At 41.0% G+C, this 15,000-nt stretch overlaps 1 protein-coding gene across 1 annotated transcript in view; it reads right to left on the minus strand.

The window, feature by feature from the left end:
• Positions 1–15,000, minus strand: part of LOC125036984 — a 57,347-nt gene that overhangs the window by 33,236 nt on the left and 9,111 nt on the right. The window contains 6 exon segments of the mRNA XM_047629945.1: positions 121–344; positions 1,981–2,166; positions 2,761–2,988; positions 4,312–4,408; positions 5,722–5,881; positions 6,837–7,034. Of these exon segments, the coding sequence (XP_047485901.1) occupies positions 121–344; positions 1,981–2,166; positions 2,761–2,988; positions 4,312–4,408; positions 5,722–5,881; positions 6,837–7,034 (1,093 nt within the window).

The following is a 15,000-nucleotide window of genomic DNA, read 5'->3' on the forward strand; positions in this document are numbered from 1 at the left end:
ACCACCACCATCACCATCATTACCACCATCCCCATCATCACCATCACCACTACCACCATCACCACCATCACCATCACCACCATCCTCAATCCTCACCCTCCGCCAATGCCTTCCACTCACCTCATCCTATTATCGGAACACACGCCCTTGAAATCATCCGTGTCGATGGCCCACGCCATGACGCCGCCCAAACCGAGCTTCTGGGCGTAAGCGACCTTGAGACTGATGGATATCGGGTCGTCGAAGCCAATCCACATGTTATCTCGGATCATGTAGGGCACTTGGTGGGTTTTCTGCCACACGAGAGTCCACAGGCCCTTCTCCGTGGTTTGTTTCTCGCAGATCTGGAGGGGGAGAAGGAGGGAGGGGGAGGGAGGGGGAGGGGGAGAAATGGAAGGGATTAGAATTTTTTTTTTTGGGGGGGGGGTGGGGGTGTGGAGGATGGGGAGGGGGTTTGGGGGTAAGGGTAGGGGGGGAAAGAAGGGGGGTTAGAGTGGGTTTTTTTTGGGGAGGGGTGGAGGATGGGGAGGGGGTGGGGGTTGGGGTAGGGGGGAAAAGAAGGGGGGGTTAGAGTGGGTTTTTTTGGGGGAGGGGTGGAGGATGGGGGAATGGGGGGAAGGGGAAGTGGTAGGGGGTGGGGAAAGGGGGAGTGGGTTTCAGGGAATAGGGAAAGGGGAAGGGGTGTGGTTAGAGTGGTTTTAGAGGTGGGGGAGAGGGGAATAGATGGGAAGAGGGAAAGGGGGAGGGGGGATTAGATAGGTTTGGGGGAGTGGGGGATAGGGGGGAAACAGGGATGGGGGAGAGGGGGTTAGAGGGGAAGGGAGGAAGGGAAAAGATGGAGGGAGTTGAAAGTAATAAGCAAAGGGGGGGGGGGGAATTAGAGGGAATGTGGAAAGGTGGAGATAGGGGGGAGGAGTGAAAGGGGGGAGGGGTAGAGGGTGTGAAAGGGGTAGGAAATGGTAGGGTTAGAGGGGTGGGGGGAAGAGGGGAAGAGGGGGAGAAGTTAGAGATAAAATTAGGGACAGAATTAGAGATATGTTTTAGGGGAAAGGCGTAAGGGCCGAGGGAATAGATAAGGGAGTCAGAAATAGACTTTGACTGAAGCAAAAATCCCAAAACAGAGGGAAGAGTTAAAAATATAATTGTCAGGGTAAGTTAGTTAAAGATGTGAAAGGTATATATGTTTTGTTTCTTTGTCCCTTCTATTATTGTTATTATTATTATCATTATTATTTTATGTTTTTTTTAATTAACTTATTTATTTTTTATTTTTTGAAAGGAGGGGGGTGGGTGCGAAAGACATTTTGATTTAACTTGATCTTTGAAAATTCTTTACTGAAAAGTGTATTTTAAGATAAGATTTTCAAATGTTTTCTTATGGCAATAAATAATGACAGAACCAAAATAAATAAATAAATAAATAAAAACCGGAATAAATAAATAAATAAACAACTAAATAAATAAAACAGAAAAAATAAAGAAATAAAATAATAAATTGTTTAGTCAAAATACCCGAATAAATTGATTAATGAACAATAGATGTAAATAAAAAAAATTACCCCCAAAAAGAAAAAAAGAAAATACTAATATAGCAAAAAAAAAAAAAAAAAAAAAATCAGAAAAAAACATACCCTCCAATAATGAAGAAAAAAAAACTTTCCCTCCAAAAATGAAAAAAAAAACAAACTTTCCCCACCCCCCCAAAAATTACCCCCACCCCACCCAAAAAAAAAGAAAAAGAAATGGACCCCCTCTTTACCCCCCTTCCCTCCTCCCCCACCCAAAATTTGTATTTTAAAAATGGACCCCCTCTTTACCCCCCCTCCCTCCTCCCCCCCCCAAAAAAATGGACCCCCTCTTTAACCCCCCCCTCCTCCCTTCCCCCCCAAAATTTTTTTTCAAATGAACCCCCTCTTTATCCCCCCTCCCTCCTCCCTTCCCTCCCCCCCCAAAAAAAAAATATATATACCCCCTCCTTACCTCGTTATAGCCCATGAATCCTTCCTCCTTCGTGTAGGGGCCAGCGAGGGCGGTGGTGAGCGTGGGCGCCGCTATGCCGTTGTCCTGGGGATCCTGCAAGTTGAAGGTCCTTCCGTAGAAGCCTACGCCGAGGACCAGCTTCTCGGGAGGTGCTCCTTCGTCGAGATAGACCTTGAGGGTGGAGGCCTTCGAGGAGGAGGAGAGGGAGAGAGAGGAAAATGTTTTTTTTTTTTTTTGTTAAATATTCTCTTTAAGAAAATAAAAATAGTTGCTTATTGGATGGAACTTTTTTTTAGTTTTTGTTTTTTAGGAATTTGGAAATTTGCTTATACAAATCGAGGCTTTAAACAGAACACATGAGGCTTATGAGACAAGTTAAAAATAAAACAAATCGGGAAATATTTCATAGTCCTTTAAGATGAATTCGAAGGAAAAAAGTATCCCGCAAGGCACGTGACACAACGAATGTAACACACACACACACACACAAACACACAAACACACACAAAAACACACACACACACACACAAACACACACACACACACAAATAAACATACACACACACACACAAACACACACAAACACACACACACACAAAAAAAAACACACACACACAAACACACAAAAACCCAAACCCACACAAACACACAAACCCACAAACACACACACAAAAACCCAAACACACACACATACCCACACAAACACAAACACAAACACACAAACCCACACAAAAACCCAAACCCACACAAACCCACACACAAATCCCCCCCCAGACCTACCACATTGAGCATCTTCTCCTCCTCCGGCTCGTCCTCCCTCGAGTACAGCGGCGCATTGTGGCCCGTCCGCCCGTCCCACTTGCCATGGTAGTCGTAGGCCATGATGTGCAGGAAGTCGAGGTTCCTGGCCAGGTCGTCGATGTCATAGGCCGTGTCGATGGTCGATTTCCCGGCGGCCACGGCGGCGGTCAGCATCCAGCCGAAGGGGCGGAAGGCTTCGCGGAGCTCCTAGGGGTGTGGGGTGGGGGGTGGGGGGTAGGAGAAGGGGGGGGGAAGAGGGGAGAGAGGTTGATTAAAATTAAATTGAAGAGGTTGATTGAAGTTGAAGTTGAAGAAATTAATCAAAATTGAAATGAAAGAGATTGATGAAAATTTAAATTAAAGCGACTGATCAAAATTTTAATTGAAGAGATTGATCAAAATTTAAATTGAAGAGATTGATCAAAATTGAAATTAAAGAAATTGATCAAAATTGCAACTGAAGAGATTGATCAAAATTGAAATTGAAGCTGTTTGTTTCGTTATGTTTAGTTGTTAATTGAGATAGAGAGTAGCTGTATTAGGAATTATGTGTATGTGAAGGGGGGGAGGGAGGGAGGGAAATTGAAATTGAAGTTGAGATTGAAATTGGAGGTAGTTTATTTAGCTATTTTATCAATTAGAGATTATATGAAGCGAAGATTGAAATGAAACTTAAAACCGAAGCTATTTATTTCGCTATATTTAGCTATATTTGGCATTAAGAGCTCACACACGCATTCGTTATGAAGTTAAAATTGAAACAAAGACAGTTTCATTCAGCTGTATTTGCTACAACAGGTTCATTCGGTGTAAGATTAGGACTGAAACTGAAACTGAAACAGCTCGTTTGGCCATAATTTGCATATTTGCGTATCATATGCGTGGATTTGAGACTGAAACTGAAACGGCTCTTTTAGCCATAATTTGCATATTTGCGTATCATATGCGTGGATTTATGAGACTGAAAATGAAATTGAAACGGGGGAAGGGGTTTTAAGGGGGGGGGGGGTGAGGTTGAATTGCTAGGCGAGGGAAACTATAACAAACAAACAAAGAAAATGAGAGAGAGAGATAAAAGAAAGAGAGAGAGAGAGAGATAAAAAAAATACAACATACCTTTATAACAAACAAACAAACAAACATACCTTGATAAACGCAATAATAAACAGAAAATAAAGAAGATGAAGAGAGAGAGAGAGATAAAAAAAAAAAAAAAAAGAAGAGAGAGACAAAAGAAGAGAGAGAGAGATACAAAAAATACAACACACCTTTATAACAAACAAACAAACATACCTTGATAAACGCAATAGTACACAGAAAATAAAGAAGATGAAAGGAGAGAGAGAGAGATAAAAGAAATAAGAAAAGAGAAAGAGTAAGAAAGAAATAAAAGAAAGAAAAAAAAAGAAAAACAAAAAAAAAATATACAACACGCCTTTACAACAAACAAAACAAAACAAAAACAAAACAAAACAAAACAAAACAAACCTTGACAAACCGCAACCATAAACAAAAAAGAAAAGAAAATACCTTAACCAGATAGACGAAATTCTCCCTGTCCTCAGGAACTCCTCCTCGATTAGCAGGATACTCCCAGTCGAGGTCCAGCCCGTCGAGGCGATGGTGTCTGAGGGAGGCGGAGTAGGAGGAGGAGGAGGAAGGGGAGGAGGAGGAGGGGTAAAGGGGGAGGAAGGGTAGGGGAGCAGGAGGAGGAAGGGGTGGAGGAAGGGGAGGAGGGAGGGAAGGGGTGGAGGAAAGGGGAGGAAGGGGGAGAGGAGGGGTGGAGGAAGGGGGAGGGAGGAGGAAGGGGAGGGAAGGGGTGGAGAGGAGGAAGGGAGGAGGGGGAGAGGGAGGAGGAGGAAGGGGAGGAGAGGAGGAAGGGGGAAGGGGAGTGGTGGGGGAGAGGGGGAAGGGGTGGAGGAAGGGGAGGGGAGGGGAGGGGAGGGGAGGGGGAAGGGGTGGAGGAAGGGGAGGGGAGGGGAGGGGAGGGGGAGGAGGGGAGGAAGGAGAGGAGGAAAGGGGAAGGGAAGGGGTGGAGAGGAGGAAGAGGAGGGTAGGAAGGAGGAAAATAATTGAAGGAGGTAAGAAGGATGGAAGGGGAAGAGGGAGGAGAGTAGGAGGGAGGGAAGGAGAGGAGGGTAGGAAGGAGGAAAGAGAGGAAGAGGAGGAAATATGGAAAAAAGATAGAAAAAAAAGAAAACAGAAAATGGGGGTGGGGAGAAGAGAGAGAAAATAAAAGTGTGGTTAGAAGAGGCGACATTAATAATAATAATAATAATACCAACAATAACAACAATAATATATATTATAAATATGATAATAGATAACAAGAATATTATATATAACTATTTTTATCAAGTCTTAATAACTTTGTTAATTTTAGTTTTTCTCTTTTCTTAAATTCCTGTTTATCACCTATCCTTCTTTATCAAGATCTTTGTAATTGTGAAAATAATGACTCCCATTCATACTTTTTCTACATTTGTCAACATGAATACGGTTCACACAACGCACACACACACACATACATATATACACACACACACACTCAAACACACACTCACCCCCCCACACACACACATACTCAAACACACACATACACATCCCCCTCCCCCCACACACACACAAACACACACACTCACCCCCCAGACACACACTCAACCCCCCCCCCCCACACACACACACTCACCCCCCAGACACACACACTCACCCCCCCCCCCCACACACACACACTCAAACACACACTAACCCCCCCCACCCCCACGCACACAAACACTCAACCCCCTCCCCTCCCAAACACACACACACACCCCACCCACCCACCCACCCTAACACCCCCCCCACCCACCCACCCACCCCAACCCACCCACCCACCCACCCCAACACCCCATCCACCCCCCACACAGTCCCACACAAACCCCCCACACTTCCAAAACTCACTGGATGAAGGCCACAGCCGAATCGATGAACTTCTTCCGCGAGGCTCTGGTCATCGCCATTGCAGAGTACTTCGTCGAGCCTTCCGTCCAGCCGCCGATCGCTATGAGCACCTTCAGCCGCGGGTTCAGGCTCTTGAGATTCACGAATCGCTGGAGGGCCTCTGGATATCGGGGGGGGGAAGGGGGGGGGTAAGGGGGAGATATGGGGGGTGGAGAAGGGGTAGGGGGGTGGAGAGGAGGGTTAGGGGGAGGAGAGGAGGGTAAGGGGGAGATATGGGGGGGTGGAGAAGGGGGTAGGGGGGAGGAGAGGAGGGTAGGGGGGAGAGGAGGGTAAGGGGGAGATATGGGGGGTGGAGAAGGGGTAGGGGGGTGGAGAGGAGGGTTAGGGGGAGGAGAGGAGGGTAAGGGGGAGATATGGGGGGGTGGAGAAGGGGGTAGGGGGGAGGAGAGGAGGGTAGGGGGGAGAGGAGGGTAAGGGGGAGATATGGGGGGTGGAGAAGGGGTAGGGGGGGTGGAGAGGAGGGTAGGGGGGAGGAGAGGAGGGTAGGGGGGAGGAGAGGAGGGTAGGGGGGAGGAGAGGAGGGTAGGGGAGGAGGAGAGGGGAGAGGGGGGGAAAGGGAGAGATAGAGTGGGAAGGAGGAAGGAGGGAGGGGGAAGAAATAGATAGATAGATAGATAGATAGATAGATAGAAAGAGAGAGAGAGAGAAATCAGATTACAATGGTGATACTTATAATGGCATAAATTCCAATTAATTTACATTAAAACAAATACATACATACAAGACTTTAATAGATTGTTTTTATGATGAGACTGTTGGTATCAAAATGCATTTGACATTATGTTCGTGTTGTATTCCCGCGGGCTGTGAGTTTGACATCCTTGGTCTATAGTAAAAACATAAACGTATCTCAAAGTCAAAGATGTACGTTAGAAATACATGTTATACGAACACTATTATATTTATTTATGTATTTATTTATTTTTTTTTGACCACGCCCAAAATGACTCATGACATCACAACCCCCCCAAAAGACTCATAACGTCACAACCCCCCCAAAAAGAACTCATGACGTCAACAACCTCTCCCCGCCAAAGCCTCATGACGTCACTCACTCTTGTTGATGTCATACTCCGGGTCGAGCAGCATCATGGTGTAGGTGGTCTCATTCAACCCCGCAAAGGAGTAGATGAGCGTCGTGCAGAGGGAAGGATCGACGTCTTCGATGTTAAATGTCCCCATGCCAGGCCGGTACACTGCCCACGATGCCAAATAACACACCACCTCTTGCTCGTGACTGTTGGCAACGCCGCCTGAGGAAAAACAATGACGTAAGTGTGATGTCATCAATATGGTGAGGGGTCGTATATACATATATATATATATATTCTTATTATTATGATATGGTAGGAATGATCGTCAGTGTTATCATTGTGGTGATGTAGTAATTATTATGGTATTAATTATCATAAGTACAGTTATACTTAAGATATAATCAATTGAAATTATGTTTGAAAATTAGTACACTGATACCAATTTAAAAATAACACAATTAACAGTTATATTAATAATCTTAATGGTGATAAGAATGATAATTATAATAAAGATACCAATAATAACGAATACAATAATAATGATCATGAAAATCACAGCAAAACCAGATAATTAGTCCATTCTCCCCATGTGGCAAGAATACATGCCACGCCCACTGTAATACGAGTTTATTTATTGTATTTACACATAGATGGCTCTACAAGTTCTCAATCACCAAATAGCCAGTTATTAGAAACTACCTATCTCACCTGTTTACCCCTTTCTTTCACTTTAAGAAAGGGTCTTTTGTATCATTTCATTGTCTAAAATAGTTTAATGACAAATTAATAATCATAACATCAATAACAATAATAACAGTATCGATAGCAATGGTATTAATTTTCCCGCCAATTCAAGGAATGGGGAAATCAGGACCGGAAACTAGGGCTACTGATAGACTCCTTGCCGGCTGAGCACATGTGGAGCCATCTATATGTAACAAAATTCACCAAAAACTACAAGAGACAGAACATAAATCCGGGGCGAATGGGTTAATAGATATGAGGGAAGAAATGAAAGCAATAATAAATATATTAACAGTAATGATTATTATTATTATAGTTTTTGATAACAAAAATGAAATTGATGATTGATGTTACCTCATTATAACTATCGCAAATAACAAATATATGATGAAAAAAGCACTTAAGCACACACGCGAGAACATAAATAGGATAACAAAAAAAAAAAAAAAAAATCTAAAACAAACAAACAAACAAACAAAAGGTGGAAATGAAGAAATTGGATAATTGTTACGACACAAAGGTAATGCCTTGATTGTTGCCGTCTTAGTGTGCTCTGAATTTTGGAGTAATTACCTTTCCGACAAACGCTTCCGTAAATTCAAATAGGAAGTAATTATGAGGTGAGAGAGAGAGAAAAAGAAGAGGGGGAAGGGAGAGAAAGAGGGAAAAAGTGGTGAGTGAAAGAGTTAGAGAGAGAGGGGGGAGAGAGTAAAAAATATGTATATATATACATATATGTATATATATATATAGAAATAGAGAGAGAGAGAGAGGAAGAAAGAGAGAGAGAGAGAGAGAGAGAGAGAGAGAGAGAGAGAGAGGGAGAGAGAGGGAGAGAGAGAGAGAGACAGACAGACAGACAGACAGAAGGAAAGAGAATGAAAGAGAGAGAGAGAGAGAGAGAGAGAGAGAGAGAGAGAGAGAGAGAGAGAGAGAGAGAGAGAGAGAGAGAGAGAGAATCAAACAGACGACAGAGAAAGAAAGAGAGAGGAAAAATCACACAACCACAAACCGAGAGACAGAGAAACGGAAACACAGAGAAACAGAGACACAGAAAAAAAAAAAGTAAAAAAGAAGGAGATCAAGACAAGATAAAGACAAGAATAGAAGAAAAGAGGAGGAAAGAAAATCCGCGAATTTATCATCAAGGGTGTTGCCTATTGTACAATGACCATTTTTTGTCAACTACGCTGTCAAGGTGAACTAGTTAAAGGGTGCGTGTAGAGGTGTGTGTGTGTGTGTGTGTGTGTGTGTGTGTGTGTGTGTGTGTTTGTGTGTGTGTGTGAGGGAGATAGGGAGAGAGGGAGGGAGAGAGAGAGAGAGGAAGAGAAATCATGAGAGAGAGAGAGAGAGAGAGAGAGAGAGAGAGAGAGAGAGAGAGAGAGAGAGAGAGAGAGAAGCACGGATCTTTCTACATGTATATCTCAATAATCCACTCCCCCCCCCCCCCCCACACACACACACACCCACCCACCCACCCACACATCCGCCCACAGACAAGGGGTGAGTTCACACGCCCGCACGTGAAACCGCAGCTATGACTCAGCACCAGAGCATGGGCGTGCGTGGGCGGTCGGAGCGGAGATGCACTCCTGCCTCACGCCCACGCATTTCCAGGAGGTCGTCGATCTCTTAGGAAACGTCACCGGCAGCCAAAAACTCCTCCCACGTTTGGATATTGATATTATAACACGTTCGTATATATATATGTGTGTGTGTGTGTGTGAGTGTGTGTGTATGTTTGTGTGTGGGTGTGTGTGTGTGTTTGTGTGTGAGTGTGTGTGTGTGTGTGTGTGTGTGTGTGTGTGTGTGTGTGTGTGTGTGTGTGTGTGTGTATGTGTGTAAATCTATAGCTATATCTAACTGTCTATCTATTTATCTATCTGTTTGTATGGATATACATATCTGTCTATATCTATCGATCTATGAATATGCTTGTGTGTGTATGTATATGTATATATAAATAGATATGTGCATGCATAAATACATACATACATACATCAGCATATATATATGTGTGTGTGTGTGTGTGTGTGTGTGTGTGTGTGCATTCGTGTGTATGTGTCTGTGCGTTCGTGTGTGTGTGTGTGTGTACAAGTATAATTATAGAAAGTACTTTAAGACAACAGCATTCATTCTTAATGAAAATCCTAGTAAGCAACTGCCGAGCTAAGCCCCGCCCCTTAACCTTCATCCAGCGCAAAATATTAACACTTAAAAAAAAAAAAAATCATCATCTTTGTTTTCCATTTATCTTTTTTACCACTGCCGCTACTGAACTATTTTTCAAAGGAAACACACTGAAGAAAAGCTTGCTGTAAAAATCGCTCAGGTTTTACTGGGTCAGAGAGGGGGCGGAGCTAGTGACGTCATCGCGTTAAACCAATGCGGGTGCGCCATAAGATATCAGACATAGTTAACTCCATAATTATATGTATAATTTACTGGATACTTCTATGATTACCGGAAGTGAAACAATAAATTCGCTTTTTATTCATGACAACAAAGTGTAACGTACCATAACAAGCCGTCAGGGGAAAATTCAATATATTTTTGATTCAATTAGATTGTTGGAACTGATGCTACCTGCATTATATATACCTTGTATATATATATATATATATATATATATATAGAGAGAGAGAGAGAGAGAGAGAGAGAGAAAGAGAGAGAGAGAGAGAGTGAGACAGACAGATAGAGAGTTAGACAGATAGAGAGATAGACAGACAGCCAGATAGAGTAAGTAAGTAAGTGAGTAGATAAGTGAGTGAGAGAGAGAGAAACAAGAGCTATATTTTTTCTCAAATCTCTTCCTTCCTACCCGCATTCACGGAAATACTCGCCCACACAGCCGCTGTGACTCACTGCATTAAGCAATCTCTATAACAGTTGCAAAAGCGATCTCGTCGAATAATTAGCCGATCGTGTGCAACAGTGTGCAATGCGACTACTGTTTCTATGATATTAAGTGTGTAATAAACGAATATCTCGGTGACAGACAGAGAAAGAGAGAGATAAAGATAATCACAAAATATTTAATTAAGATATATTTGTATTATAATTGCAACATTAGATTAGAGTTAATCTAATGTAGATAAAATTATGTCGTAATATAAAGGAAAGTGAATAGGATCGTTTAATATGAAAATAATATGAACAAAGAAAAAAAAAATATATATATATATGTGTGTGTGTGTGTGTGTGTACACACACACACACACACACACACACACACACACACACACACACACACACACATACACACACACAAACACACACACACACACACGTACTGCAATCATATATATAAAAAAAAAACAAAAAAAAAAAAACGAAAGACTACGATAAACAATTTCTAAAAAACATAAATACAAAAACAAAAAAGCAAAACAAAAAAGTTCATCCAGAAATATATACACACATATACGATAACGCCATTTGCAACAATGCAGATCAACATCATCGTCATCAGTCTCCTTTGGCCAGCGAGGGATTGCAACAGCGGAGTCGTGGCTGGTGGTACGACCCTAAGAATCAGGGACTTGTTTGGCTGGGTCGTACTGGGGGGGTTAGCTTTTGTTTGTTTGTTTTTGTTGTTCCTGCTCTTTAGTCTTTTTCTCTCTCTTTTTTTTTTCTTTTGTTTTAAATTTTTATTCTTTCTCTTTCTCTCTCTTTTTTTTTTCTTTTGTTTTAATTTTTATTCTTTCTCTTTCTCTCTTTTTGTGATTTTTTTTAATTTTTGATTTTTATTCTTTCTTCCTCTTTTTTGGTGATTTATTTGCTTTTATTCTCTCCCTTTTTTCTGCTTTTATTCTTTCTCTCTTTTTTTTATTTCTGCTTTTATTAGTTCACTTTTTGTTAATTTCTTTTATTTGTATTTTTGTTTTTTTATTTCTTTTATTTACTTTTACTTTTTTTTTCAATTTCTTTTTTTTTCCTTTATTTTTTCCTTGTTCTTTCACTTTTTTTTTAATTTCTTTTATTTTTCCTTTTATTCTTTATCTGTTTTGTAACTTCTCTTATTTCTCCTTTTCGTCTTTTTTCGTTTGTTGTTTTCTTCTTCGTGTTTCTTTTGTTTGTTTCTTTCTTTTATTTTTTTTTCTATTTCACTTCTTTTAATTTCTTTTTCGTCTCCTGTTTCTTTCTTTGTTTTTTTGTTTTTGTTTCTCTCTTTTCATGTTTTTTTCTATTTTTTCTTTCACTTTAATTTCCTTTATTTCTCTTCTTTCTTTCTTGTTTTGTTCTTCGTTTTATCCGTTTCTTTCTTTAGAGTTTTTATTCTTATTTTATTTTATTTTTTTCGTAATATTTCTTTCACTTCTTCTACTCTTTTTTGTTTTTTCTTCATTATTATATTTTTTCTCCACTTCTTCTTCTTCTTCTAAGATTATTTTTTCCGTCTTCCTTCCATTCTTCTCCTATCATTATTTATTTTCCCACTTGTCATTTTCTTCCTATTCTTGTCTTTTCTTTTCCTCCTTCATTCCTCGTTCGTTTCTTCATTCTCTCTCCTCGCTATTCTTTTTCTTTCCTTTTCTTATTCTTATATTTCTCCCCCTCCCCCTCCCCCCCCCATTATTTCTTCAGTTTTTTCTTAATCCTTTTTTTTTTTACCCCTTTATTCACTTTTCTTTTTTCTCCTTTTTCTCTTTCTCACTCTTCCTTTTTCTTTATTCTTTTTTTCCTCTTTGTATGTCGTAAGAACTATTGTTTTTTGTTCTTTTACTTATCGAATATTTCTTTCCATTATTCGTATTAAAACTTCTCATCATGTATGTTAATTTATATTCTATTTAATTCGTTCATATTCCTTTCAAAAGCTAATTAATTCAAGTTTTCTTTTTATTTTGATTAATCACTTTTTTCATCAAAAACTTTCGTTTCGTTTAAATTCAGTTTTCATTTTCTCTTTTAGTTAATTATTTTTTATCACTGTTTTGCCAAACGTTAGTCTGAAGTATTCTGAAACATTTTAGAATTATATCCAAACATTAACGTTTTCTTTTTCTTCTTCTTCTCATATCACCCAATTTAATAAGATGGAAGGAAAAAGAGAGAGCGAGCGAGAGAGAGAGAGAGAGAGAGAGAGAGAGAGAGAGAGAGAGAGAGAGAGAGAGAGAGAGAGAGAGAGAGAGAGAGAGAGAGAGAGAGGGAGGGAGGGAGAAAGAGAGAGATAGAGAATGAGAGAGAGAAAGAGAATGAGAGAGAGAGAGAGAGAGAGAGAGAGAGAGAGGGAGAGAGAGAGAGAGAGAGAGAGAGAGAGGGAGGGAGGGAAGGAGAAAGAGATAGAGAATGAGAGAGAGAAAGAGAATGAGAGAGAGAGAGAGAGAGAGAGAGAGAGAGAGAGAGAGAGAGAGAGAGAGAGTGAGACAGAGAGAGGGAGGGGAGGGAGGGAGGAAGAAAGAGAGAGAGAGAGAGAGAGAGAGAGATAGATAGAGAGATTAAGAGAGAGAGATAAAGAGAGAGAGAGAGAGAGAGAGAGAGAGAGGGAGGGAGGGAGGGAGAAAGAGAGAGATAGAGAATGAGAGAGAGAAAGAGAATGAGAGAGAGAGAGAGAGAGAGAGAGAGAGAGAGAGAGAGAGAGAGAGAGATAGAGAGAGAGATTAAGAGAGAGAGATAAAGAGAGAGAGAGAGAGAGAGAGAGAGAGAGAGAGAGAGAGATAAAAAGAGAGAGAGAGAGAGAGATATTACGGATAATTATGACAATTATATTACTGACAATAATAATCATGCTTTTGATAACAATTATCCCATTGTTTCCACGTTTCTTCCTTTTCTCTTTGTTCTCACCTCTTTCCTTCTCTCCTTTCCCTATTCACCTTTCACCCCTACGTGACCTCGCACGCCAAAAGTCAAACGAAGGTTAGTACTCCAGTGACCCGTGTCTTGAGGTTGCCAGTTACGGATTCTTGCTTTTTTTTTGTGCTTGATACCTGCATGTCTTGGTTTAGTTTTTGGCCTATATTTTTTTTGTTTGTTTTTTGTTATAGGGTTTTAGGTGTTTTTGTTGCCGTTCTGTTTTCTTGTTTCTATTGGTGTTGTTGTTGTTGTTTTTGTGTGGGTCTTTAATTGATTCAGTTATTGGTGTTTAAACTTTTCTATCGCTGTTTTTCTATCTCTTTGTCTTTCTCTCTCTCTCTCACACACACACACAAACACACACACACACACACACACGCGCGCGCACACACACTCCCCCCCCCCCCAAACACGCACCCCTCCCCACATACACACAACCTCTCCCTCCCTACACACACACTCACACACACACACACACACACACCCTCCCCCTCCCTCCCACACACACACACACACACACACACACACCCTCCCCCTCCCTCCCACACACTCACACACACACACACACACACACCCTCCCCCTCCCTCCCACCCACACAACTCTGCACGTTTAAATGTCGCAAGAGCTGGGGCTGGTCCTTTATCATGAGCTGAGCCCCTTTCTATTGCCTGACTCCAGCACGATGTTAGGTTTCCAGTCTTTGGAAGTCTTAACTCTCCGTCTTTCCTCTCCCTTCTCTCTCTCCCCATTCCTCTTCCTTTCTATTTTCTTTTCGTTTGTTTAGGTGATGGTTATTTTTTTGTTTTGTTTTGTTTTTTTGTTTTCTCCCTCTTTCTGGTTCGTTTTTTTCTTTCTTTATCTGTTTGTATCTTTATCTTTATCTCTCTCTCTCTCTTTCTGTTGTTTTTTCTATCTCCTTCTTTCTAGTTCTGTGTTGATTTATTCTCTCTTCTCTTTCTTTTTCTCCTCCCCCCCCCCCCACCTATCTCTCTCTCTCTCTCTCTCTCTCTCTCATATTCTACGCGTGTCTATTTACTTATCTATCCCTTACCTATCAATCTATTATTTACCTATATCATGCACGTTAAGAAGTGTCAAAGGTGCAATACTCAAAAACCGAGGAATTCATGAATCACACAACAACAACAAAAAAAAACAAGAAAAAAAGAAAAGGAAAAGAAAAAAAAAAACGAATTACAGGAAGTCATTGCTTCCCCCCTCCCCCCTCCCCCCCCATTACCCCCCCCCCCCCTCAAAAAAATGGTAACTCGTTTCGGATAAAGTTCAGAGTTGGATTTTCAACAAGAAGGAGAGGGAAGAGAAGGAGGGAAAAAGAGGCGAGTCATGTCAACCAAGGTCAATTCAGAAATTGAGGTCATTTCAACATGGTATTCAAGTCTTGACCTTCTGACCTGAAATGAGCGGCGATCATTCGATGTCGTTCAAATGTTCTCTTTCTTCATTTTATTATTTATATCATTTCTCTCTCATTATCTTTTTTTTTTTTTTTTTTTTTTTTTTTTTGTCTTTTGGTTCATTTCTTTCCTCTTATTTGCATTAAAAAAAAAAAAAAAATGCCAGCGTGTCTATTTCGCTTCTCTTCTTTCTTTTTAAATGTTCTTTTTCTTCTTTTTATCAGTG

Source organism: Penaeus chinensis, chromosome 22 (assembly GCF_019202785.1).
Source record: "Penaeus chinensis breed Huanghai No. 1 chromosome 22, ASM1920278v2, whole genome shotgun sequence".
Taxonomy (NCBI): Eukaryota; Metazoa; Arthropoda; class Malacostraca; order Decapoda; family Penaeidae; genus Penaeus; species Penaeus chinensis.